Raw genomic sequence first — 27301 nt, 5'->3', positions numbered from 1 at the left:
CACCGGTGGGCCTGTGACACTTAAGGGGTAAAGGCCTTCTGAAGGAAAGTGATGGGTCCAGATGACAGTACACATCGATTTGCGGTGGAAGAGTAACCCCTGAACTATCCCTTTAAAGTCAGCATGAAATGGAAGTTTCAGTCTTTTCTTCCCAATAGTGATGTATAAGGTGAATTCAGGTCAAATGGGACACTTTTTCTCCCCAGTCATCTCAATGTCAAAAAGTTTCCTAATTAAGTTGAGTGAAATACTTTTCTACAAGAAAACATGTAGGGACTTAATTTTCTATCTGAAACTGATTAGATCCCTGTCATTTGCTATTACTGTGATCTCATGTGAGTGACAGGTTGTCCCGCCCTTGTGCTTTTAAACACACTCAGAGAAGAGGTGCCCTTGCAAGAGGGAGGAAAAGCTATTTTGATTCCAAATTATGATGGTACATTATTTTTTTTTTAATCATAAATATATAGTAAATACAGCAATATTCCATAAAAATTAAGAATTTTCAATTTTGATTTCTTTGTGACTTTAGGTCTTCCGTAAAATGTGCTGTTTTTACCTTGTACTTGAAGGTAGTATTCTTCCTGATTGGTTTCTTGTTACTTCTTATTTAGAAGATGTGCTCATCCTAGCACAGATTAAATAGCCATTTACAGATCATCTTAAAGACTACCCCTGAAATTTGGAACAATGGGTTAAAGTGGGCGGGTTGTAACATAGGAGGTGTGTCTTGTGCAAAGGGGGCGGGGCTGGAAGAGTTCCTCACCCTCGTGTGTTTGATGCAGTCAGCTGAGCACAACTTGTGCGGACGCGGCTCTAATCTCGTACAACATGCAGGATCACAAGGAAAACGTTTAACCCTGTGCACAGTTTGTCATTCCACCGTGTACAGAAAACAATCCAGTTAAACACCCTCCCTTTTAATTCAACTTCTCCGTTCTTTTCCCGTGAAGATTACCAATTTGGAGGTGAGTATTCCAGACTGTTTGGATGGATGGGGGGATGTTTTGAGAACATATGGTTTCGTGCTCATGCTTTTCTAGAGATATGGGGGATATGATTTAGGAACATCCATTTATAACGTGTTTTGTATGTAATTTGCATTAAAACACACCAGACAAAAATGAGTAGCTTAGCCTATAGTTTACAATAGGGTCGACTTAAAGTAAACTTGCACACATATGAGTGAAATGAGTGAAACGGTCTCGAATAAAGTCAGTTCTGCTGCCAATATACCGGTAAACTCAGCGCAGGCGTGTTTACAAACAACTGAAAGAGTCGATGTATTCTTAGATTCTCTTCTGTGTCTTACTTTGAAGTTATATTTTCTTTAGGGTTGGGAACCGGATTTATTTTAAAATATTGAAACCGAATGATTGTCATGATATGATTTCTAAATTTTGTTAATAGTTATCGGACGTGCATTCTTCCGTCGATGCGGATACCATATTGAACTATTGACAGTTTTTAACGCACTACTAACGTTACTCCGCAAAGCACCGCTACTGGGTAAACATCGCGAAACACTAAAGTAGTCCCCGCGTATAACTTTATTTTCAGTGGAATAAAAACATACAGTGCGACCAATGTAGTCCAGTTCGCCAAATAAATGAATTCCGTGAGCCGGCTGTTTTTTAGTGAATCAAAACCATTCAGCACGACTTGTGTAGTCCAGGGATGAACAACTTGGAGGGCCACAGTCCTGCAGAGTTTAGCTCCAACCCTAAAAAAACTCAGGAAAAGTATTCCTAAAAACATTGATTAGCTTGTTCAGGTGTGTTTGAGTTAAATTCTGCAGGACAGTGGCCCTCCAGATCCGGAGTCGCCCATCCCTCATATTCACGAAGGAATGACTCCCATGAGCCAGTTCTTTTGAGCGAATCAGAGCGCCACCTTGTAACCGTTTTCAGAGCGAATGACTCTTATGAGCCGGTTTTTGTAGTGATTCAAAAGTACTTATGAATAATTTGAGTGGTTTTGAAGTACTTACTGAACAGTTGTTACTTTCGTCGTGCTCGAAAAGAAGCAAGAAAAGGTACTGTGTTATGGCGGGCACGTGTGAGAATGTTAGTTACTGACTGGTTGTGTGAATGAATTGTATATTTCGGATTTGATTCATGTTGAAATCTGACATGGGTAAGTCCTGTGATTCCTATTCTGAATGTTGATGCAGAAATGGCACATTTGACCATTTTTTGTTTTTTTTTACCCGTGTTTCAGACTTTTATATTTGGTTTTAAGATTATAGTTCTAATAATCTCATATGAGAGGAGTCTCATGCTTGATATTGTTCTACAGTGTGCTATTAGACTATCAACTTAAACATAATTAATCTTACATTGTGGCATTGTGCAAATGTTTGATTTGCATGTCACAAATGCAAATGAGCAGTTTTTCATTGCCCAAAGAAATTGTCCAGAAAAGTTACGTAATATTCTTGTGCGAGAACTCTCTCTTTCTCTCTCACACGCTAACACAAAGGAGGTGTATCTTTTTTTCTTTTGTCAAGGAAGGAAGGAAAGTTGTTCGGTGGTTCTCTAACAATAGACTTGCCGAGTGCAGGGGTTGGATTTTAAAAGGCATGTTCAGGCACACATATATGAGTTTGTCATTCTCCCTCTCTCACACACCTCAACTAGAAATGTGTGGGTTTTATTTGGCAGAGATTCTGCAGAAAGAAATGAAGCAAGACGACAACTCCAAATTACTGCCTCCAGGGCTAGAGAGTTCAATTTAATGTCACTTTAGTTCACAAATTCACATACATAGTGCTTGCTAAGGGAGGTAAGAGTAAGGAGAATCTTGATAACAGCAAGCACGTCGACATATTCTTGTTCAGATGGCACAGATTGTACCTTACTTGACTTATCCCCATATTTTTGGGCACTGGTTTTATCTTTAAGCCAAGGTGACATGTTAGTATAGAATATGTAGCCTATAGTCATAAAATTAGTTGTATAATTAGGTGTTTGAGATGTACAGTAATGTGAAGGTTATTTATACTGACAATAGTTTGTGGAAACAAAAGTTATAATTTTTATAGAAAATTTTAGTTGATAAAGGGATAGCAATTACCTCCTTATTCTTCTTTATCTCTCATTATCCTCTAGTCTCTCTGATGTTGTCTCCCACCATCCTACTTTATTTGGCTACATCCCTCGATCTTTAGCTTCAGATGTAAGTGTTAAATTTCATCCTAAAAATAAACAAATCACCATGTACTCCAGTCCTGTGAAACAGCAGTTGGCTTGTTAAAAATGAGAAATAAAGGAGAAAAATGTGGAAGAATAGTTTATGCACTATTATTAGCTTTGGCCACATAGAGTCTTGGGGGGTGGGAAAGAGAGAATAAGGAAAAGTGCAAAGGTTTTGAAAGGGAGAGTAGTGTTACATGTGCTCTTAATTTAACCGTTGGTGACTGATCCAGACCCAATGTGTTTGTTTTGGTCAGAGCTGCTGAAGTCTATACAAAAGTGGTTTCGGTCAATCCAAAGCTGTTCTATTTAGAGCAAAAGTGCACTAAAACTACACATGGACTGTCATCCAACCCATCAAACTCATCCAAGCCATCAAACTCCGCTGGCTCACATGGACAGTTAGTGGGAACTCGCGTCGGTTTGCGTTGTGCTTCAGTCTGTCTCCAGTCTGATTTTTCTTTTTCTCGCTAGCTCTTTTGTTTGTGTGTGGTCACACGGGTGGTCCATGTTAGAAAGATTCTGACCTGATTTTGGAGTCTTGGAACACACACATACCCAGCTGCCTCCGATGGACCGTCGGTCCGTCACAGGGCAGTAGCTCTTTTGATCTCCCCACCGTACCACCACTGCTGGCTTCCAAAGCCTAAAGATCTTCAACGCAATCCAATACGACACAATGCACTGTTCTGACTTTTTCCCATTCACAGCAAAAGCGTAACCTTATTTTGTATCTGTTGAATCAATTTGTGTTGACCTTTGACCCAAATCACCCTATTAGCCAGGATTACTATTATAAATGTGGAAAACAATGAAATATCCAGTATCCAACAATATATATTCAGTATTGGTCAATAACATCAGAAAGGCCTTATATCAGCCAAGAACCAACATAGCTTGATGTTTTAAGAAAATGAGCCTCATCTTCAGGCAACATTCCTTTAAGGTTTTGGGTGGAGTGAGAGACACTTGGAAGTCTTGAAAGTCTCAAGGAATTTCGGCCTGTCAGACTGAACTATAAGAAGTTGTATAGGTATTATTACTTGAATATTGTTTAAGGACTTCAGAGAGTAGTGAAAGTAGTGATATGTTTACGAATTGTTTACGAATTGTTTACGAAATACTGAAACCTATAATAAAGCCTAACAAATTTTACATAGTGTTACTATAGCATAATTTTTGGTCATGGTGAAGTGCGTCTACACTTATATGTTTACGTGTTGTAGCTTATTCACATTTTATGCATGAAATAGATGCTGATATAGTCAAAAAGAAGTGCAGACTGAACAGAATGTCAAAATATCCTACCGCTATTTGGCCAGATGATACGCAAATTCTGTTTCTTGGTTGAATAAAGTAAACCAGCGACTCCCTAGAAAAGTTTTGATGGATGGTAAAGACGATTGTGGTGACGTCGAGGAGCCGTACAGTAAGCATGCATGACTGAGTCTGTTCTGTTGATGCACAAACAAAACCGTGTACGTGCATTCTCGTTGCACCAATCACACATTGTATTTATGACCAGACACATTTCAGTACATTGATGTTGTTTCCACACACATTCATGATAATGTTATAATTTGTCATGTGTATTTTGCTGCGTTTAGTAATTCTGAATGGATCTGCGTACTGTAGTAGTTCTATGCAGCCAGGATAAAGCGCTTTTTTTTTTTTTTTTGTGCAATAAATTTCTGAATTATATCATTTGGTTATTTGGTGTTGTTTTGGAGACACCAAGGTTCCTTTTTGGTGATACACCTAAATTTACCATGAAAAAGATCTTGCAGAAATTAGTTTTGTGAGAATTAGCCTTCAATCTGATAGTTTACTTTGCTGGATGTAGCAAATGATGACAAAATGAACATGTTAAGCAAGATAAATTATGTATGCTTAGTTGCACAGTGCTGTCACCTAACGCTGAATTAAAGTTAACCTTAAAAAATGAATAATTTAATTACACTATTAAATGTAATATTTAGCAAATATCCATTTTTGTCTTACTAATATCATTATGCTGCAAAATTCACTTGTAGCATTTAAAACTATTTATTTTTAGTCTTAGTTTTATTTTTAATTTATTTAGACAAAATATTGGTCATTTATTGGTTATTGGCTAATAGAGTAATGATGACAAAATTAATGTGTTAAACAAAATAAATGCTGTATGCTTAATTTCACAATAAGGGTGTGATTAATCACAATTTAAAAATTATAATAAATATTCACGCCTCACAGTACTACTTAGTTATTGATGCTTTAGAGTGATGAAACAAACATGAATAACAAAAAAAGAGCAAGACGTGCATGATGTTAGAAAGAGTTAGAAAGTGCAATAAGAAAAAAGAACTTCTCTTAGACAGCATACGATCCTGAATTCAGTTCTTTTTTTCGCAACTTATTGTGCAAACAAACAATTGTCAAAATCCCCATTTTGTGGAGTATTCACATAAACACTGATTTCTAAAGTTAACGTAAACCGTTGGGTGAAAGCCTGATGCATGTTGGTATAGTAGATCCGTGCATTCTGTCATAAGCCCCGGGTATACTTCACTTTCCGCGCCCGGAGTCGCGTCTGCACGTCTTTCAAAGTATACTAAACCAAGGATGCGTGCGGATGACAGAGTTCGACACATATTGCATGTGCACCGTCCGCGCGGTCTCTAAATTTGGGGTGTGTGAGACGGGGAAATTTACGTAACGAAAATTACGTCATGCGGACGGAGCATGAACGCGGACGGCCGAAGTATACCCGGGGGATTTAATGTGATAGTAGCCTAATATTTTGCTGCTTGTTTGATTAACATTGATGACAGACAGCAGCAACCAAAGACAAAGAGAAAACCACTCACTGCTCTTGTCTGAATATTTTTTTGTATGTTTATTTAGAATTAATTAATATTTAATCCATGCAGTGAAGTTTTAATTGTTTTCAATTGATTATTCAGTTTCTGCAGCAGGCCTATTTCGTATATTCCTGAAAAACATTTAATTTGTATATTTGCTATGTTGTATCTGTTCTATTGTTTGTAATTTGCTTCTTTGTTCTTATTTTTAATAACAAAAATAACTATATAGTGATATATTTTTATCGTGAAATAAAAATTCCCTGTATTGTGAAAATTTGGTCAAATTGCCCACCCCTAATTACCTTTGCTGTCATCTAACGCTGACTTAAAGGATTAGTCCACTTTCAAATAAAATTTTCCTGATAATTCACTCATCCCCATGTCATCCAAGATGTTCATCTTACGGAATGAAGGCGGCACCAGTTTAGTTTTTTAGGACATACGACGTAAGCTTTTTGAAGAATACGGAAAGCGGAAGCACGTGCAGGGCGATCAGTTGTATTTTTTTTTTTAAATGACCAATCGTTTCGCTAGATAAGACCCTTATTCCTCGTCTGGTATCGTTTAAAGCCCTTTGAAGCTGCTCTGAAACTGTAATTTTGACCTTCAACCATCTGGAGGCCATTGAAGTCCACTATAAGGAGAATAATCCTGGTATGTTTTCCTCAAAAACCTTAATTTCTTTTCGACTGAAGAAAGAAAGACATGAACATCTTGGATGACATGGGGGGAGTAAATTATCAGGAAAATTTGATTTGAAAGTGTACTAATCCTTTAAAGTTAATCTTAAAAAACATGAATAATTTAGTAAAACTGTTAAAAAAGTTAAATAATATTTAGCGAAATATACATTTTGTTTTACTACTTATATCATTATGCTGTGAATTTCACCTGTAGCATTTAAAACTATTTATTTTAGTTTAAGTGTTTCATTGTTAACCTATTTAGACAAAATATTATTTATTTATTGGTCATTGGCTAATAGAGTCCACCTGGTCTATCACTCATTGGACTTTATATAACAGTCAAATACACTACTGTGAGTAAAGCTAAAAGACTTGCATGTTTCTTTCTGAGGCATTATCATCCACATGGATATTGAAGTCACCGAATTCTACACATGTATACCACTTTTCACGCCATCCTATTGATTAGCCCAGCTGTAACCCTGTACGAATCCAATGTAAAGAGATGGATGAGTCATCCTGGCATTCCCCAGCATACATTACTGTACTTGTTTGCATCTAGAACAGACAAAATTGCTGTAGACATGAAGCTCAAGTTATCTTTTTTTGGATCCAATTGACGTGGTTGACCTTGCGAAGGGCAAACCATAATGCCTATTCTTTCTCTACAGGAATTCCCAACCGATGATGATGATGGTGATGGGTGATTCTTGATGTAAGAAAAGAAAGTAGGTTTCAGACTGACTGCTTGTCTTGTTCTCCTAATTGAGCAGTCCAGTAAGAATGGTGCAACTCTCCTCTATTATAAAGGAAAGATGGGCACTTGACCTGTGTTTATGTACACACTCAAGGGAGGCCAAGGACGGGACTCTCTTGGAACAATCATCTAGGCCTTGAAATTCCTCAGAAGACATGAGAGGCAGTGGTGGGATCCATTCACCCTCTTATTTTGCCTCCCTGATAAGACCATGGCACATCAAGCTTTTCACCCATCTCTAAACAATGAAATTCCCCCATACTAGCTTTGTGTATGTTTCTCATTATCGAGTCTGGTTGTGCTTGGCTCTGTACACATCGGTTCTTGTCGGTTCTTGTGCAGAGCGCTACCCAAAACACTGGTGGACCATATCGGTATGTGGCAGCTTTATATAGTGTCTGATATCTTGACAATAACAGGTTGGGTTACGTAACCAAAACAATAGAGCCTCTGTCAATCAGCACTCAAAACTATGGGAGGTGAAGATAAATGAACTGGAGCAATTTGAACTTGGAAAGTCTATCTTTTTTGCAATGGATTTCAACATCAAGTTTATGCCTCTGTCTCTTTTCATTCTTCGAATCACAATATGATGCAGAGAATGAACCTTTGTGAACCTAAAAAGCACTGAGGCAGTTACAGAAAGTCGATTTGTCATGCATCTGGATTTCACACAAGCTTTAAAACCTCAACCATGGCGATTTCACAAGTTTCATTAGTATTTGCTGTTAAAAATGAGTTCATTGTTGTTGTGGTTTTCAGATTATAACACAAGATTTAGTGTGTAGTGTTTAGTGTGTCCAGAAGTTTTAAACAATACTATGCTCCTTAAACACAAGCAAGGCTTTTTTTCAGGTATAGCAATGATTGGCAGTGTGCTGTGCATTGGAAAGCTTTTGCATCTTTAAATTTATCCCCTATGACTGCCCATTTTTAAGATGTTTTGTAGTCTGTTTTTGAACACACAAACTGCATAATTTACCCAATTTTATGGGCTTCCTCAAGATTAGTCAACTAGTCTTTCAGGGAACTCGCCTACTAATCATTTTACTAAAAAATGTATTTGATTTTCATGTACCTGATTGAACTAACTTTTGCTGGCCTAATAGAGACAACCGAAGAGTGTGGTCTCAATCATCAGTTAGCGTCTCTGTGTGTGTATGTGCGTGAATGTGTGACGCTTTTCTTCTCTGTCAGTATAATGAGCTTGGCCATTGATGCGTAGCGGGCCTGAACGGCCTTTCAATGCTCGATGTTAATTTGAGGTTTTGCTGCCGTGTTCAGTTGCTCCAGAGTTGAGCCTTGAGTCCAACTTTTAGCACCACATGTTTGGGCTTACTACTCCTCAGTTTGGACTTTCATTCAATGCTAAAGTACCCTGTCGAAGAGTGCTTCAGTGCTTCCAAACATGTTGGATCAAAATGTTCTGGGATTGAAATCAAAACACCATTTCACTCTCCTCGTTTCTTTTTCTCCAGATCTTTTATTCTTTCCCAATCCATTTAGTTCCTGCTTGCTTTTTAAGCTCTACCCCAGCACAGTCCCCATCTCCCAGCTCTCTCGAGATAAGAACGAAATGGTGAAGTGCTATTTTAAGTAGTAGATTCTGTCATGTAGCATACTATGTCAAACAAGCTGACTGTCAAAGTGCAACAGTGGACAAAGTATTACAGTCACAAACTGCCCATCCTTATCAGCAGCAGCAGATTAAATTTTACCATATGCCCTGATTAGTATATCTAATATATAGTGGTCAACAGTTATATCACCAAGGCCGATATACCGGCTTTTTTTTTTTTTTATTATCGGCATTGGCCGCTAACACTTGATCTCACAGTGCTCCCATTCCATGTCTTCATTATTTTACAGTCTCTGTTTAACAGCTGTGAGATCTTGTGTAGTGTGTATGAACGCGTGTACTTGAATGTGAATTCAATTGAGTTTAGCCAGAGATAGTTTTATTATTGGGAGATACGAGGATCCGTGGCTCTACAATTGGAGAAAGCGTTCAAGGTGCCATCGAATTGAAAATTGAATTTACCTCAGCATAGTTGAATAACAAGAGTTCAGTACAAGGAAATGACATACAGGGTCTCAAACTCCATTGTTTCCTCCTCCTTATATAAATCTCATAAAAGACCTCCGAAGAACAGACGAATTTCAACATAACACCGACTGTTACGTAACAGTCGGGGTGTACACCCCCAATATTTGCATATGCCAGCCCATGATCGAGGCATTACACAAGGGCAGCCAGTATTAATGTCTGGATGTGCACAGCTGAATCATCAGACTAGGTAAGCAAGCAAGGACAATAGCGAAAAATGGCAGATGGAGCAATAATAACTGACATGATCCATGATAACATGATATTTTTAATGATATTTGTAAATTGTCTTTCTAAATGTTTTGTTAGCATGTTGCTAATGTACTGTTAAATGTGGTTAAAGTTACCATCGTTTCTTACTGTATTCACGGAGACAAGAGCCGTCGCTGTTTTCATTTTTAAACACTTGCAGTCTGTATAATTCATAAACACAACTTCATTCTTTATAAATCTCTCCAACAGTGTAGCATTAGCCGTTAGCCACGGAGCACTATCAAACTCATTCAGAATCAAATGTAAACCTCCAAATAAACACTGTACTTACACGATTAGACATGCTGCATGACGAACACTTTGTAATGATCCATTTTGAGGGTTATATTAGCTGTGTAAACTTTGTTTATGCAGTGATAGAGTTGAGAGCTCGGGAGGGGGCGGAGAGTGCGTGATTTAAGGGGGCCGCAGCATGAATCGGCGCATTTCTAATTATGCCTCAAAATAGGCAGTTAAAAAAATAAATAAAAAAAAATATGTATGGGGTATTTTTAGCTGCAACTTCAGACACATTCAGGGGACACCTTAGACTTGTATTACATCTTGTGAAAAAACGTTCGATGGCACCTTTAACGGCTAAAGGCCCCAATATACTTCAAAGTTCTTTTTCGTTCTTTGTTTAGAAGTAAAACGAAGTTTTACAACTTCATTTTGTACTATAAAGCTGCTATCCAGTGTGTTCATGTTTTCACCCGGGGAGATCTTACCTCAATGAACTAATCAGACGAAATGAGTCAGAGAACAGCTCCACGCAAATGAAGGCGTCGCCTCGGCAGACTGGTGACATGCCAGATTTCTTCAGTCATTAAATCCTAAACACCAATTTTGATTTATCTCATTGATTTTATTCTTTTGAATTATTCTTTATCAAAGTGTTTACTAATGACTCTTTCTGCAGGTTGCATTCGTTAGACCAGTAGGTGGTGACAAATGAGTCTTTTGTGTTAGGGGTGACTTATTGAATCATTCACTTAACTGAGTCATTCAACAATGGTTTCCAGTGAATGAAATTTTCCTTTACATCTTGAACTTGAATGTTCTTAGCGGGTGCTATAGTCAGTCTTGAAGGCAGGAAAGCTATCACACCCTCTAAAGAAAAAGAAATGAAAAATATTAGTCGGTGCATAAAATTTAGAATGGTTCATTTGCTTGAAACATTCATTCAAAAAACACTGACCAATTTTTTCAATATAAATGTTGCAAAGTGATTGACTATTTTTAGTGCTGAGATTCAAGATATTTTTTTATATGAACCAATTCTCTCTCCGTCTTTCTCTCAGGCTGTTGCACAGGGTTTTGGAAGTGCATGTGACTGCTCATCAATTGAGGTGATTCTGAATATGGCCTTAGCTGGATGCCCAGACTACTTCCTCCACCATCCAAACTACCAGGTAAATTGTAGTGTAGTTTTAGTGTTCTCTCTGAAGCAATGGATTCTTCAGAGCTTTCAAGTTCAGCAGGGCACTGTGTCAGTGTTTCCTGACCATGCTGTAATATCTCTTCAAGCGGAATATATGCCCGCAAAACCCGAATGTTCACACGCACATGAACAAATCCTCCTGAACCAGCATAAGGGGACTCATCTCTTCAGCGCAACGATTCCCAAGGGTTCTGTGGCATGTCCGCATGCCTTTCGTCGCCATGGCGTTGCCATGGTGGCGCACAGCTGACATGCTGACATGCAAAGTGGCGGCTGTTGCTATTTATACCCGGGCTGCACAGTCAGCCCTCTCTCTATATTTGACTCTCCTTGTCTTCTCGCCCTTTCTAATATCATTCCTTTCATTTAACCTTATAAACTACCAGTCCCTTCCACAAACTATTCCTTTCTCAGACCCTCCCCCCTTTTCCCTGCCCCTGCCCCCACTGGGGTCGCCTATACTTGTGAACCTGGCAGAGCTTCAGTGTATACAGTGAAGGCAGGGGTGCGGACTGCCCTCTGTCTGTGGCCGTATATAACTCTGCAGGGGGTTTCTCAGAGCCACAGGCACCTGGCCCGAAACTTCCCAAGCAGGGGGGCAACACAGCCCAAATACTCACTTTAAGCATACACAACCCAGGCACCCTGGCCTGCACTGTGCTTCTGTTCTTTTTCTCTTGAAGCATTAAAGCATTCTGTTTTAGCATTTATTTATTTATTCATTCACTCACTTACTATATATCTATGGAGGAACAATTACTAAAAATTAAATAAATCTTTAAAAGACATAATTAAATTCATAATAAAACATAAATATCTTTGTTTAAAGGGTTAGTTCACCCAAAAATGAAAATTCTGTCATTAATTACACACCCTCATGTTGTTCCACACCTGTAAGACTTTCGTTCATCTTTGGAACACAAATGAAGATCTTTTTTTATGAAATCTGAGAGCTTACTGTCCTTCCATAGATAGGTATGCAACTGAAACTTTATCGCGTTTATCGCGTTCATTATCGAAGGCGATTCATCGGCGATAATGAACGCGATATTGCGTAGCTTATCAGTGAACTACGGCTCTGTCTATTAAATGCCGCTCCATTTGAAAGCAGGTGATGGTGATTTAGCGGTAATCAGGGAACTGGCTTTACTGATGAAATGCGCGTGACAATCGCATGCGATATATCGCCCAGCCCTAGTTCCTAGAACTATTGGCTGAAGTACCCGGATTTTGCCGTGTTCGCACCACAGGAACTAGGAATGATTTTAGTTCTAGGAACTAAATTAAATTCTACTTCAGAGTAGGGTCTAAACCAGCACTATAGAAATCAGTGACGTGAGTTTACATTGATTGGTCAAACACCGTCACACTTTTTTAAAAAGCTGTGTAAATATATTTACTTCAAGAACATGAAAAACTGCGATAATGGTATTTGCCTGTTGTCTGCAAGGTTGTGTTCTTTTCTTCTCCCCGATACTGAAAGTTGTCATAGGTCTCTTAGCCCCAATTTTTGCTCTTTCAGTTATGTAAATTATGCGTTTACATTCCATCTTCGTTATCACGAAACCCACGGCACACAGCAAACACAGCTCCGATCACGGTGTCTTCTATCCACCGGTTTTTAGCGTTTGTAAATGCCGTGCTTAAAGACGCCACTGTCGGCTGCTTCACAGTTCCTAGTTCCGGTGCAAATGCAACCATGAACATGGACGGGGGGAGAAATTAGTTCTTGGGGAACTATCCTAGTGGCTAGTTCCTATAGCTGAGTTTCTAGAACTATTCGGTGCGAAAGCCCCTTTATATGTGGACAAAAGCCTAAATTCAATCTGTTCATCATATAAAGCGATAAACCATTTAATTCATATGGATTAGTTTTACAATCTTTTTATGAACTTTTTGAAGTGTCAAGGTTTCAATTGTGTAGCTGTCAATGGAGGGACAAATAAGCTCTAAGATTTCATCAAAAAGATCTTCATTTGCCTTCTGAAGATGAACGAAAGTTTGGAACCACTTTCAGAATCTGTGAAAATGTGAATAATTTTAGAAAAATAGGAGGGATCATACAAAATGCATGCCATTTTTTGTATTGTCCTGGATAATATATTTTACATAAACAATGTTTACATAAAGTCCGCAAGACAAAAAATAGCTGAATTGATAAATATGACTCCATTCAAAAGTTTATGAACCCTCGATTCTTAATACTGTGTGTGGTTACCTGGATGATCCAGGTAACCACACACAGTGGTTGTTCATGAGTTGTTTGTTTGTCCTGAGCAGTTAAACTGCCCAGTATTCTTCAAAAAGATCCTCCAGGTCCCCAAAATTCTTCAGTTTTCCAGCATCTTTTACCTATTTGAAGCAATTCCAGCAGTGACTGTATGATTTTGAGATCCATCTTTTCACTCCGAGGACAGCTGAAGGACTCAAAGATAAAAAAGGTTCAAACATTAACTGAAACAGAAGGAAACACAATGCATTAAGAGCCGGAGGAGTGAAAACCTTTTGAATTTGAAGATCAAGGAATATTGTACTTAATTTGTCTTCTGGCAAACATTTCAGTCTCTTCTGTTGCTTCCGAAGGGCAGTACTAAATGAAAAAAGAAGATTTAAACAAAATAAGAAAAATTTGGACATCTTTTCAAAAAATCTGTTCAAAAGTTTTCACCCCCCAACTCTTAATGCATTGTGTTTCCTTCTGGAGCATCAGTGAACGTTTGAACCTTTTTAATAGTTATTTTTGTGTCCCTCAATTGTCCTCAGTGTAGATGGATCACAAAATCATACAGTCACTGCTGGAAAGGGATGAAATATGCAAAAGATGCTTGAAAACTGAAGAATTTTTGGGACCTGGAGGATTTTTCTGAAGAATATTGGTCAGTTTAACTGCTCAGGCCAAACAAGGGACTCATGAACAACCATCACAAAACATAAAAACAGTCATAGATCATCCAGGTAACCACACAGTATTAAGAATCAAGGGTTCACAAACATTTGAGCGAGTCGTTTTTATAAATTCAGCTATTTTTTTGTCTTGTGGACCATATGTAAATATGTTTATGTAAAATATCTTACTCAGGAGAGTACTAAATAAAAAAATAACATACATATTGTACGATCCCTCTTATTTTGTGAAAATTATTCACATTTTCACAGATTCTGCAAGGGGCTCACAAACTTTCAAGCAGCACTGTATATTTTTACAATTCAAAAGTAATCTTTAAAAACACTAATAATATATATAAAAATATAGCAACACTGTTAAATGTAATTATTAGCAACTGTTAAAACAAATATCCATTTTCAAACTGTCGATTGTAATGTTGTGATGCTTAAATTCACATGTAGCATTTAAAATGACTCTTGAGAGTTGCAAGTCTTAAATTGCTTGTAGTTAATGAGGATGAAGATTAGGGTCAGAGGTCATAGGTCAAATGGAGACTTGGAATTGTGTTTCAGGTTCATAGCAGGGTGTCTGCTCACCAAGAGCCAAATGGGAAAGTTGAGTAGTTGTTTATGTCTGTCAATGCGTTCATGTATCACAGCAGCACCTAGAATGGCCAGGTTGTGGCTTTCGAGGTCAGAGGTCAACTCCTAAATACTTTCTAACCACTCGTTGTTAATAGCCTAGGCTCTGCATGAGTCACATGACCTGCCTGTCTAGGAAATTTGCTGTCTTTGTTGCCCCATGGAATCAGCTGGGGGGTTAAGGTTTACATAACGGACACAAGGCCTGGAGCCTGTCCAAGTACAACACACACATATACACACACATACACACACACACACACTCTCGCATTCCTCTGTCATCCACTGCTACGGATCCTGGTGTGTTCCACTTTTGTACTTCCTTAAAGAGAGTAAAAAGTATGTAAAAAAAGCATTTAAAGTTTGAATTTGAAGTAATACGGCCAAGATTAAACCCCACTTAAATGAGAGAATATAAACTAAATACTTTCTGCTGGTGTCGGTGAGCAGCATTTATTGACTTTTTTTGGTCTTTTAACACTGTGCAAGATTAACAGTACACTGGCTAAAGCATTAGAGAAGCTTTCTCAGAGCTGTAAATTTTCCTTCCTGTTTTTATAGATGTTTTTCTCTTTTCTGAGAGCCGGCTGGCTTGGTGCAGCGTGAAGAGAGAGCAGAAGAGAGAAATAGAAAGAAGGCAGGGAGAGAAGAGAGCATGGGGACCTCTGGCAGAGGCTAATTCCTGGAAACTCGGCTTCCATGTTCTTAGGTTTCCTAGAAAACTGGAAATTGAAAATGTGGCTTTATTTTTATTATTTTTTTTCTTGGACTACTACTTCTAGCTTTATGTATTCTGCTTTGAATTATATGGTGAGATCGTGTGTGCGGTTTGAGAGCACTTGAGCCATTGCTGTGTGCATAGTTTGCCTTTTTTGTTCTTAGTTCTGTGTTGAAGCATTGGGAATGATTGATGGGACTCTATTCAGACACACACATATGTGCTTGTAATTACTACTGCCAAAGACATAGTTATTTTTTTCACATTGTTTCTGGCATTCAGTACCCATCTCCTCATGTAGTATACTATATACTGTATTTGTCCATTGCCATCAGTATGTTTTAAGTTATGCACATATAAATGCATGTTTTTTTTTTTTTTTTCTCCAGTAAATATAATATTTGATGCATTTCAGAGATCATGCCTATATTAGAGCATTTGCTTATTTCCAAGTTATAACTGGGATGTAAACCAGAACATTAAAGGAATATATCACTCTATAGATCAACTATCTTTATATATATATATATATATTATATGTGTGTGTGACCTATATAATATTAGTGACCAGCCATAATAACGGTTTATGATTTTTGTCCTTATCGATCATCCATACCCGATTCCTCATTTACTTTAATTATATTGAAAAGAGTGACCAGTATTTTCTTAATAAAAATTACCTTTTTTTTTTTACTTGAAAGATAGTAAATCATACAAGAACATCATAAGAGTAAGCAAATGATGACAAAAGGGGTAAATAATTCTTAAACATTAAAAGTATCCAAAAATAAAGTATTAGGGGCAACATCATCAAAAATGACAGCTATGTTCATGTCTCACTTCATATATATTCCTGCTTGAACTGTATGATCTCATCCCTATTTTTCAGGACAATGTTGACCGGACTCCTTCTCACAGACCGTCCAATCTCATTGGTTCAGGCTTCCAGCAGTCATCCAATCTGAACTCTCCCAATCACCCAGGTGGGTTATTAAAGGGACCTTCGGTACATTCAATTTTCCTTGTTTTATTTCTGTACATTCATTTGCTTTAGGAATATTGCATATGAATGACAACATTTCATTTCAATGCATAAGCAGCATTGTCCTCAGTGGCATCGTGCAGGTCACCGAGTTCTGTAAGGTCACAGAGGTTACTTGGCGACCTTCTGTAGCTACAGCGGTTATGTGCACTTAAGGTTGTATATCCTCCACGAGCTGTGCAAGCCAGGGCCTTTCCTGAATCTCTAACCGTTTTATAGCTGTGAGCAAGGCTGTTGGCCACAGATCTTGTATGCATGAGTGTGTACACGTTGTGTGTGTGTGTGTGTCCTGCTCTGCTCTCCAGATGCTGCCTTGCTTTAACGTGTCACTACCCTGAAGCATATAGATTTTTCAGAAAGCCACAGCAGGCTTTTGTGTGCGGACATGTATACATTGCGGGCTGGACACATTGGTCAGGGTTGTAAGAAATACTGACATTGATGCATGCATATACATGTGTGTGGCTGTCTAAATGAGGACATGTCATAAAGTTCTATTGTTTTGAATTTAAGGTAATTATAAACTAACCCTACCATTAAATCAAGGGTTTTCAGAACTAGATCTACAGACTCCCATAAGGGGGGAAAATGTTAGATTTAGTGTTGAGGCTGTCAAAGGTACTGTGTGAATTGGATAGTATTACTATTTAAAATACAGTTTCAAAATCAAACTATATAAATATATTTCTAATTCAGATCAAAGGGAGGGTTTGTCATATTTAGCTAACTTCTTGGGATAGATTTGTATAGCTAAATAAACGATGTTATGATGGGGACTTCTCATAAACTTATTCTGTTTATAATCTCTGATAATGATGTTTTCTTTCCTCTACTCTAAATCCTCACACAAACTTTTCTGCATTTTTATAAGACATTATTTAGTCTGTGTATTAAGCCGTTTTCCTTGTGGGGACTGTAGAGGGCAGTATCCCATACATAGACACACACATTTGAGGATAGACACACACACACACACAGCATGAACACCCATAAATCTTTCTTGTTGTGTTTCTTTCTGGTCATCTGTGGCCAGCCGTTGGGTGTGTGTGCATGTGCCGCATGCTTGCACTTACATGCCTGTTTGCGCTCTATACGTTGAGGCTGGAGTTATATGAGGTGACCTATATTCAGTACACACACACGAAGAGAGAGAGAGAGAGTGAGATGGAAAGAGTTGGGCACATGAGGTTGGACCGTCTTCTGACACAGTTCCACAGTGAGGAAAGAGAGCTGAAAGAAAAACAACAGGAAAGAGACAGTGTGTCTGTATTACGCTCTGAAGAGATCTCTATTCTCTTTTATAAATTTACTGCTTGCTGGGAATCTTCCTTTATAGATTTCTAATAAATTTGTGACATTTGTTCTTTAACTATCTGGCCATTTATTTCAACTATTGTTTGTTCTTTGTTATTGGTTGTTTGGTAAAGTCTGAAGTTAATAATCAAGGTATTGTGTTCTTCATACAATACAAGCATAAACCTGACTGATTCAGGAAAGTTTATGAGACTTAGCCAATGAATTAGACGCACTCCTCCTTGAAACCTAACCCTACAAACAATCCAGTGTGCAGTCAAGAGTTTAACTTGAATATGATGCATCAAGGATTCAAATCGGCCTCTATTACACATCAAAAGTGTGATTTGAAACAGGATTTTTCCATGGTACTATGTACAGAAACATGGTTTTACTATGGTATTTGTACATGTCCAAAAACTACAGTATCACCACTGTGCCATGTCAAAAATGTTACAATGGTAGCATGTTCTGATACATGTAGCAAGATAATGCCTTAGTTTTTGAAGTAAACATTAAACGATCATGGTTTTACATTGGCACCATTTACAAAAAACATGGAATCACCATGGTAACATACAAAAAGAACCTATCACCTTATTCTATAGCATGTTCTTTTACATGTAGCATGGTAATGCTATTGTTTTTGAAGTAAACATAATAAAAACATTTACTTTTGAACCATGTACTTAAAACATGGTATTACCTTGGTGCCTTCTTTAAAAACCATGGTACTTTATGGGAATGTTAGTGTTTGTTAGTTTTGTGGCTTTATGTAGTTTAAAGAAATGTGAAATTAATGAAAAGAGAGGAAGGGAGTGTTTGAAAAGGCATATTTGAACCACTTGGCATTGAGAGTAGTAAAGGGGAGATGCTATTCGACACTCACTTGTGCATGTTGTACCTCTTAATGATCTTGTACTTGTTGTACTTCATTGTTTTAACACTCCTATTCATCGTTTGTGCATGTTTGTGTGTGTGCTTGATTTTGAGAAGACCCCTTTCGCGCACAGGACACTTGCCAAGCTCTTGTTACGTACACTAACACTCGGACACATTCGGAAGTGTGTGGGTCTGGGGTATGTACGGAATGCACCGTTCGGACGCTGCTGGTATTCTAGTGGAAGTCTGAAGCAGAGCTTTGATTTAGACCTGTTTTTGAATCAGCCTTTCTGATTGGTCAGTTGCTAAGGTAACTCGTGTTAGGGAGATAGCCTAGTTAATATTAGCTAGTTAGCTTAAAGGGTTAGTTCACCCAAAAATGAAAATTCTGTCATTAATTACTCGCCCTCCTGTCATCCCAAACCCTTAAGACCACAAATAAAGATATTATTTTGGAAATCCGAGGGTTTCTAAAGTGCACATAAGCTGCGTTTCCACCGCAGGAACTTACCGCAGGAACTAGGAACTTTGGGGTGTTACTCGGTGTGTTTCGACCGCAGGAACCGGGGTCTAAAAAAAAATAAAAAATCCCCCTCAGAAAGTACCTGCTCGCTAGTTAGTTCTTTTTCAAAGTTCTGGAACTTTCAGGTGTGGGACTTGTGGTGCTGAACATGCTGATTGGTTAAATTCATGCAGCATTTTGATTGGTTGACTCCATGCAGCATTGTATTTCAACCATCATTTTTAAAAGTGTTGCGGTGTGAGCAGTAAGACTTGTTTGCTATTCAAATCAATAATGTAGTAAAAAATATGACAGATGGACTGACAATGAAGTTCAGGCTTTATTAAAGCTGCTGTCTGCAACTTTTTTTGTGCTAAAAAATTTACAAAAATTATATAATGAAAATATACAACATGAATCCATTTTCCAAACTGCGTTTTTGGCTTACCCTAATTCATTATGGTACACTTATAATAAGTGTTTATATTCGGACTCTTTCAGGCCGGACTGAGTAACTGCGTGACTCGTCATAGACATACACGGAGAAAAGTAGCTCCGGCTACAATGTTCTTCTGCAAGACGCATGCAGTTCTGTTTATTAACCGCTAGAGGGCCAAAAATTGTGGACTGCAGCTTTAAAGGTGCTCTAAGTGATGTCACGCGTTTTTAGGCCAAAACATTTTTTGTCACATACAGCAAACATCTCCTCACTATCCGCTAGCTGCCTGTCCCCTGGACACACTGTAAAAAAAACGCGGTCTCTGTAGTCACCACAAGCGCCGAAAACGCCAATAAAAACAAACTGGTGCAGCCTGGACCACAAAGCATAATAAACATGCTCCAGCCAATAACGAATGATTTTAAATGCGTGTTCATGACTGTTTCAGGAAGCACGGAGAGGAGGGGTAGGAAGAGGAGGAGGAGGAGGGCGGGAGGGTCTAGCTAGCCTCTTTTTTCGTTTGACAACACTTCAAACATCAACAGGAAGTCCACCCAGGATCTCTAAGTGAGTGCTCTAAGTGATCCTGGGTGGAGTAACTTCCTGTTGACGTTCGAAGTGTTGTCAAACAAAACAGAGGCTAGCTAGACCCTCCCTCCTCCTCCTCCTCCCCCTCCCCTCCGTGCTTCCTGAAACAGTCATGAACACACATTTAAAATCGTTATTGTCGGTTATTGGCTGGATCATGTTTATGTTTTGTGGTCCAGGTTGCACCACTTCGGAGCTTGTGGCGACTACAGAGACCGTGTTTTTTTACAGTGTGTTCAGGGGACAGGCAGCTAGTGGATAGTGAGGAGATGTTTGCTGTATGTGGCAAAAAATGTTTTGGCCTAAAAACGCGTGACATCACTTAGAGCACCTTTAAATGCGGGGGACGAAATCTAGTGGGAACTGGAAAGTCGCGCGCAGTCCTACGTCACCGGACTATCTTCACAGTACTTTAGACCGCTATGGAAACGCAGCTAGCAATAGGTCTAGGGGGGAAAAAAGTTCCTGGGACAAATTGTTCTGGTAATTTAAGTGGAAACGTGGCTATAGGCAGCAACGTCATTGCACATTTTGAGGTCCAGAAAGGTATTAAAGACATTGTTAAAATAGTCCATGTGACTACAGTGGTTCAACCTTATTGTTATGAAGCGACAAGGATACTTTTTGTGTGCAAAACAAAACAAAAATAATGACTGTAACAATTTGAACTGATGCAGTTGATGTAGTGAGCGCAGTTCAGTGCTTCAGTGTTTACGTCCAAATACCGGCTCAGTAAAAATCGCTTCGAAAGTGATTCTGATTACTGTTTCTGTGCCATTATCGGTGTGGACTTTCCTATTCTCATAGAATGATTATTGAAACTTTATATTTATAGTTGTCATCATAGTTTTTGTCCTTTGTGTGAACAAGACTTAAGTCAATATATGAAAAAGTGTTCCTGTTATACAGTGAGCTAGCTTAGCTAAATGCCCTTAGTCTACAATTTTTGATACGTTTATCTGATGGTCACCTCGCTGCCTTCTGTTTGCTTTACTAGCCTGGATCAATATGGAACGTCACTTGTCATCAATGATAACAGTTTGACCTGATGAGAGAAAAGCACTTTGGCCCACATTGCACTAGCATTACATTCTAGCATGATTTGCTAACCTTTTAAATGCACCAGTTGTTCGAAGAAATCACTTTAGGGCCTTAAAAGCTTGGTTTTTATGGGTCTTAATTGCACAGAGTGCTTCTCAACTGACAGGTCGTGACCCAAAAATGTGTCTCAGGGCTCTTTTGATAAGGTTGCAGATGGCAGAGGACAAACAATGCTAAATGCTAATTATAAAATGCAGCACTGTGCTTTTTCTTCAGGACCTCAAGTGGTGACCCTAAGTTAAGAATCACTAGGTACAGCATTCCAGTCATCAAGTTAGTGAAAATACACACCCCAAGTATTGAACCTGTCTTGCTTGCTTCGTTTAACCGGCATGTAGCGTCACATGCGGCCGTTATTACAGAGTTATTCCACGAACCACCTGCTGTTCCTCCCACAGCACAGATTACATGGTGATCACCTGTTTTCTGAGGAAGTGGAATATTTGGTTTTGGAAATGTCAGTGTTGAGGTGTCACTGTCACAATGAATGAATGTGAGTGTGAGGGGTTCGATCAAGTCAGGGAACACTGGGAAGTGTGACCAAAGGGCTGACCACTTGGGTATTTACTCATTTAACCTAATACCGCCATCTTGTGGCAATTTATTGCTAGTTGCACGGTAAATACAGTATAGTGCATCATTATTAATGCTAATACTGTTCACATCAGACACTTGAATCTTTTGATTACAGTCCCAGATCTTTAGCCACTTCACCACAGCATCTCAAGATGCAAACATATTTGAGTAAAACAATCCATACTCAAAAGAAATTAACTAGAAGCTCAAGGGAAAACTAGCAACTAAAGTTTTTGATGTCATTTTTTTGCTGAGGCCATTTCTGAAAATCTGGGACACCACTGAACCATAATGCATATAGAGAACAAGTGGACATGGTAGTGAATGTTCTGTGGCTGATCTGTCAAAGTGTGTCCAAAGACTCAGCCTAAAATCATTCAGGAAGCCACAGAGGATCTTAAAAAACTCTTCCAAAGAAATGTGGGCTGGGAGAGGAGCAATGTGGAAACCACTGCTAACCAAGAACATAAACTCTCATCTCTCATCTGCCAAAGAGCACCTGGCTGATCCCCAAGACATTTGGAAGAATGTTCTGTGAGTCAAAAATGGAACATTTTGGATGACATGTGTCCCATTATGCCTGGCGTGAAGTGAAAACAGCATTCCAGAATCTAAGAGCATCTTACCAGCAGTCAAACATGGTGCTGCCAGTGTGAGAATGCCTTGCTGCTTCAGAACTCGCCATGAGTGAACTGATAGTTAAATGAAGTTGTGCTTTATCAAAATAAATAAATAAAAACCCTAATATAATGATTATGTGGTGATGCATTGGTTCAGTGTAACATGACTTTATCAGCAGTTTATTTTAGAATTTATCTGGGGCCATATGTATAAAGTAAAAATGTAGTCTTAAGTGTGTCAAAATTCTAAGAATGATGTAATTTTACTCTTATTCCTAAAATAAGTGTGATTCATAAAGGTTCCTAAGTGTCAAAACTAGGTCTCGGCTCCTAAATTATTTAAGAGTGCTGGAGAGGTATCCTAACCTAGTTAAGAGTAACAAGATGGCAACAGATAGGAGGAGGCAGTGCACTTAAATGATGACAGGGAGTTGATAAAACAATAAAAGCTTGATTGTCAAGTTATTCTTTTTGTAATTAGTTTACATGTGCACCAATAATGCGATTAATTCTCATATCAGAGTAAGGTCCTAATCACAGTAAGATGTTCACATGACACGAGCAGAACTCTTCAATCCAGTTTACATGCAATTTTCATTACTCTGATTATTACACCCTTGCAGGCTCACTGTTGACTCATTTAGAGATTGAGGATGGCCATTTTGGGTTGACATTATTGTAGTCCTTAATTTGCAACACTTAAGTGCCACCTCAGTCAGCATGTAAACTTTTTTTTTTGGGTTAAAAATCAATTTGAGCAAGTACATTACAGCCAGTGTTCAAAACTATCTCCTTACCTTAGCCCGATTCACAACAGTACGCTTGTAATAACGTTTTATAATAAAATCGGTACTGGTAGGTTTCTGTCTTTGCGTCATTATGTCATGATTGTTTACATAAAGTCCCAGCTAGTAGGCTATGTGTGAGGATGCTACTAGTAGCGGATCATTTATAGCATTTTCTCACAGCAGCTGGAATAATTACATTTATCATGTTGACGGCGGATTGTAATCTAGAAATGACAATCAACAGTGAAAACTGGAGATTCACCCGTAGTCAAAAGCAAAAGACTTTGAATTGCGGAGTGGCTACAGAAATTGAGATCAACAAGTAACACTAATACACACTAAATATACAAGATTTTGTTAACATTAACAATTTGAGAACAAAGTATAACAGTAATAATAATTTGCACGGTTTGACGTGATTGGAGAACAAAAGTGGCAGATTTGTTACTTACTCCTTCAGGTGACATTTCCATTCTTATTTTGGTCATACTTCCAAGACTTAGAATCTGTGATTCTGTGTATTCACAACGATGTGATGACTGACAGCAAAAATTAGATTAATCTGTGCTGAGGAGCCATGTTGATCCACAACCCACATAAAAATGATAATTCCGCAAATAACTGCAATTGCAGGTTTCAAACAGAGATGGCGACAAAGAGGCAAAACATGCAGACTGCAGTTTCAAAGGTGCCATCGAACGTTTTTTTACAAGATGTAATACAAGTCTAAGGTGTCCCCTGAATGTGTCTGTGAAGTTTCAGCTCAAAATAACCCATAGACTTTTTTATTTTATTTTTTTAACTGCCTATTTTGGGGCATCATTAACTATGAGCCAATTTATGCTGCTGCCCCTTTAATTCTCGTGCTCTCCGCCCATGGAGCTCGCGCTTGCCTTGAACAGTGCATAAACAAAGTTTACACAGCTAATATAACCCTCAAAATGGATCTTTACAAAGTGTTCGTCATTCGGCATGCATGCGTCAGATTATGTGAGTATTGTATACTGTTATATTGTTTACATTTGATTCTGAATGATTTTGAGGCTGTGCTCCGTGGCTAACGCTAATGCTACACTGTTGGAGAGATTATACAGACTGTAAGTGTTTAAAAATGAAAATGGTGACGGCTCTTGTCTCTGTGAATACAGTAAGAAACGATGGTAACTTTAACCACATTTAATAGTACATTAGCAACATGCTAACGAAACATTTAGAAAGACAGTTTACAAATATCATGATATCATGGATCATGTCAGTTATTATTGCTCCATCTGCCATTTTTCGCTATTGTTCTTGCTTGCTTACCTAGTCTGATGATTCAGCTGTGCACATCCAGACGTTAATGCCTGCCCTTGTCTAATGCCTTTCATAATGTTGGGAACATAGGCTGGCATATGCAAATATTGGGGGCGTACACCCCGACTGTTACGTAACAGTCGGTGTTATGTTGAGATTCGCTTGTTCTTCGGAGATATTTAAAAAAATGAGATTTATATAAGAAGGAGGAAACAATGGAGTTTGAGACTCCATGTACTAAACTCTTGTTATTTAACTATGCCAAGATAAATTCAATTTTTAATTCAAGGGCACCTTTAAGAATCAGTCTTAGACTTTACTGATAGTTGCTTTTAGCTTCTTTATTTACTAAGTCCTACTATTTACTAAGAATTTTTTTAAACTTCAATCAAAGCTTAAGACTATTCTTAAGAGCATTTCTAAGAAGTTTTATACATACGGGCCTGGATTTTTAAAAAAATACCTGTATTACATTTTTATTAATTCACACAAATAAATAAATAAATCAATTTAAATAAATAAACACACACACTACAATTCAGAAGTTTGGGGTTGGTAAGGGTTTTTTTTTTGGTCCCACTTTATATTTGGTGGCCTTAACTACTATGCACTTGCATCAGCCAATAAGTACAGTGAATTGTGTTCATATTGTATTGCAGAACACTTTTGCTGCTATTAAGGTGGGATACGGGTCAGGTTTAAGGGTGGGTTAAGTTGTAAGGGAATTGTTAACAGCGTAATTATAAATGTAATTACAGAAATTAATTACATATGTAATTACATGAAGGTATTTTTAAAATATAAGTACAATGTAAAAACATGTATGTACAAAATAAGTGCTTTGTATCAAATGATTAATTGAAATGTTAGTACTTAGTGGTTAAAGACACCTAATATAAAGTAGGACCATTTTTTTTTTTTTTTTTTAATGTTTTTGAAAGAAGTCTCTTATGCAAAAATATAGGGAAACAAATAGTATTCAGAAATATTACTATTTAAAATGACTGTTATTCCCGTCATGGCAAAGCTGAATTTCCAGTTTTCAGTGTTATCATTCTAATGTGTTTTTTTGGAGCTCAAGAAACATTTCTTATTATTATCATCATCAGTGTTAAGCACAATTGTGCTGCTGTGATGTATTTTTCTTTGCATAGAAATTCCCAAAAAAAAAAAAAAAAAAAAAAGCTTTTATTGGAAATACACAATATTTGTATTATTATTAATGTTTTTACTTTTCACTTAATTTAGTGTATCCAAGCTGAATAAAAGTATTATTTTAATTAAATTTTTTTTTTTGCCTTTTTATGTTTAATAAAATGCTTCTGCAGCATGACAAATACAAATATTACACATTCTCTTAAGTAATATGCATGATAATTGTATATTGTATTAATAATTGTGTAATAAGTGTCCTATTGTATATGTATTTGTTAGCAGTATCGTGGCTGCTGCTGATACACTTTTGTGGCTTGTGAATGATGTAAGACTCAATCTCTCTCTATCTCTCTCTCCGTGCATGTTTTGTTTTGCAGAGGATGATGTAGATCTGGAGGCCCTGGTGAATGACATGGCCTCTCTTTCATCCTATGAGAGCGTCTATGCAACCTGTGGGACCCAGCATTCAGACTCCGCCCCCCTCTTGCACCGCACCGATGGCAGTGGGCTCCATGGCAACAGAGTGGCCCCGCAGCTACGGGCCCCTAGTAATAAAGTCACCGCCCCCCACTCTCCAGCTCAAAAGCTCCGGCGATCTCAGCCAATGCACATACAGGCAGTCAGGTAATACATATGCACACACAGAAATTGTAATTGAGACCTGAGAACAGCAGTGAAAGTTATGATTTCCAGTCCTGCAAAATCATGTAAATTTTGACATTTGAAAGTCATTTTTTTACATTTGAAAAAAATACAGTATCATACAGTAAAAACGGTCATGTTGAATTATTTCAAAAACATTATTATACTTTAAATGAACTTTTTGTTTTTAATTTGTTTTCACATGCAGGGCCCTATTTTAACGATCTAAATGCAAAGTGTAAAGTGTACGGCGCAGGTGCACTCAGGTCGTGTCCAAATCCACTTTTGCTATTTTAATGACGGAAAAACGGTCCGTGCGCCGGGGCGCATTTTTGAAATGGGTTGTCCCTATTCTCTTAATGAGTAATGGGCGTAACGTTCAATAAACCAATCAGAGTGTTATCTCTCATTCCCTTTAAGAGCGAGATGCGCTCGCGCCATGGCGGATTGCTATTTACATGGCGGAATTTGTTGGTGGAAAAGCTGACGCTTTTCAAGCAAAGAAACCGATCTGCTCGTGCGCGAAGTTAAAGCACGCGAGCAGATCATCTACGGGACAAGCAGGAATCCACCAAAGCTTCCTGAGGTGAAGAAGGCGTGGGATGAATTAGCAGTGATTGTGTCCGTTATAAGTAGTAATAGGCTGAATTGAAAATAGGTAGCTTAATTCTAATACATGCAATGACTATTCATCATTACATTTTTATATTTTTATATTTATGTAACCTACACAATAATATTCTTTTACACTGTAATCCTTTTGTTATTTATATTTGGCATGTTTGTGTGATGCGCATCCCTGTGTGTAATAAGCAAAGTCAACGCGCACTGTGGACGCGCCCGAAATG

General features: G+C 38.1%; 1 protein-coding gene across 6 annotated transcripts in view; it reads left to right on the top strand.

The window, feature by feature from the left end:
* The first annotated feature begins 775 nt into the window (after window positions 1-775).
* The window catches only part of grb10a (growth factor receptor-bound protein 10a), a 76854-nt gene continuing 50328 nt past the window's right edge, over window positions 776-27301 (top strand). Inside the window, exons 1-5 of one of the 6 annotated variants that reach the window (XM_067411009.1) lie at window positions 776-968; window positions 7398-7441; window positions 11144-11254; window positions 16419-16512; window positions 26189-26435. In XM_067411009.1, coding sequence (XP_067267110.1) covers window positions 11204-11254; window positions 16419-16512; window positions 26189-26435 — 392 coding nt within the window. In that variant the 5' untranslated portion in view covers window positions 776-968; window positions 7398-7441; window positions 11144-11203. Of the gene's footprint in view, window positions 969-1895; window positions 2036-7397; window positions 7455-11143; window positions 11255-16418; window positions 16513-26188; window positions 26436-27301 lie in introns of those variants that run through there. The other 5 variants (XM_067411007.1, XM_067411006.1, XM_067411012.1 and 2 more) reach the window with 5 other exon arrangements.

This window comes from Chanodichthys erythropterus, chromosome 15 (genome assembly GCF_024489055.1).
Source record: "Chanodichthys erythropterus isolate Z2021 chromosome 15, ASM2448905v1, whole genome shotgun sequence".
Lineage (NCBI taxonomy): Eukaryota > Metazoa > Chordata > Actinopteri > Cypriniformes > Xenocyprididae > Chanodichthys > Chanodichthys erythropterus.
Note: the sequence above shows the minus strand (reverse complement) of the source record. Positions and strands in the feature narration are given on the sequence as shown.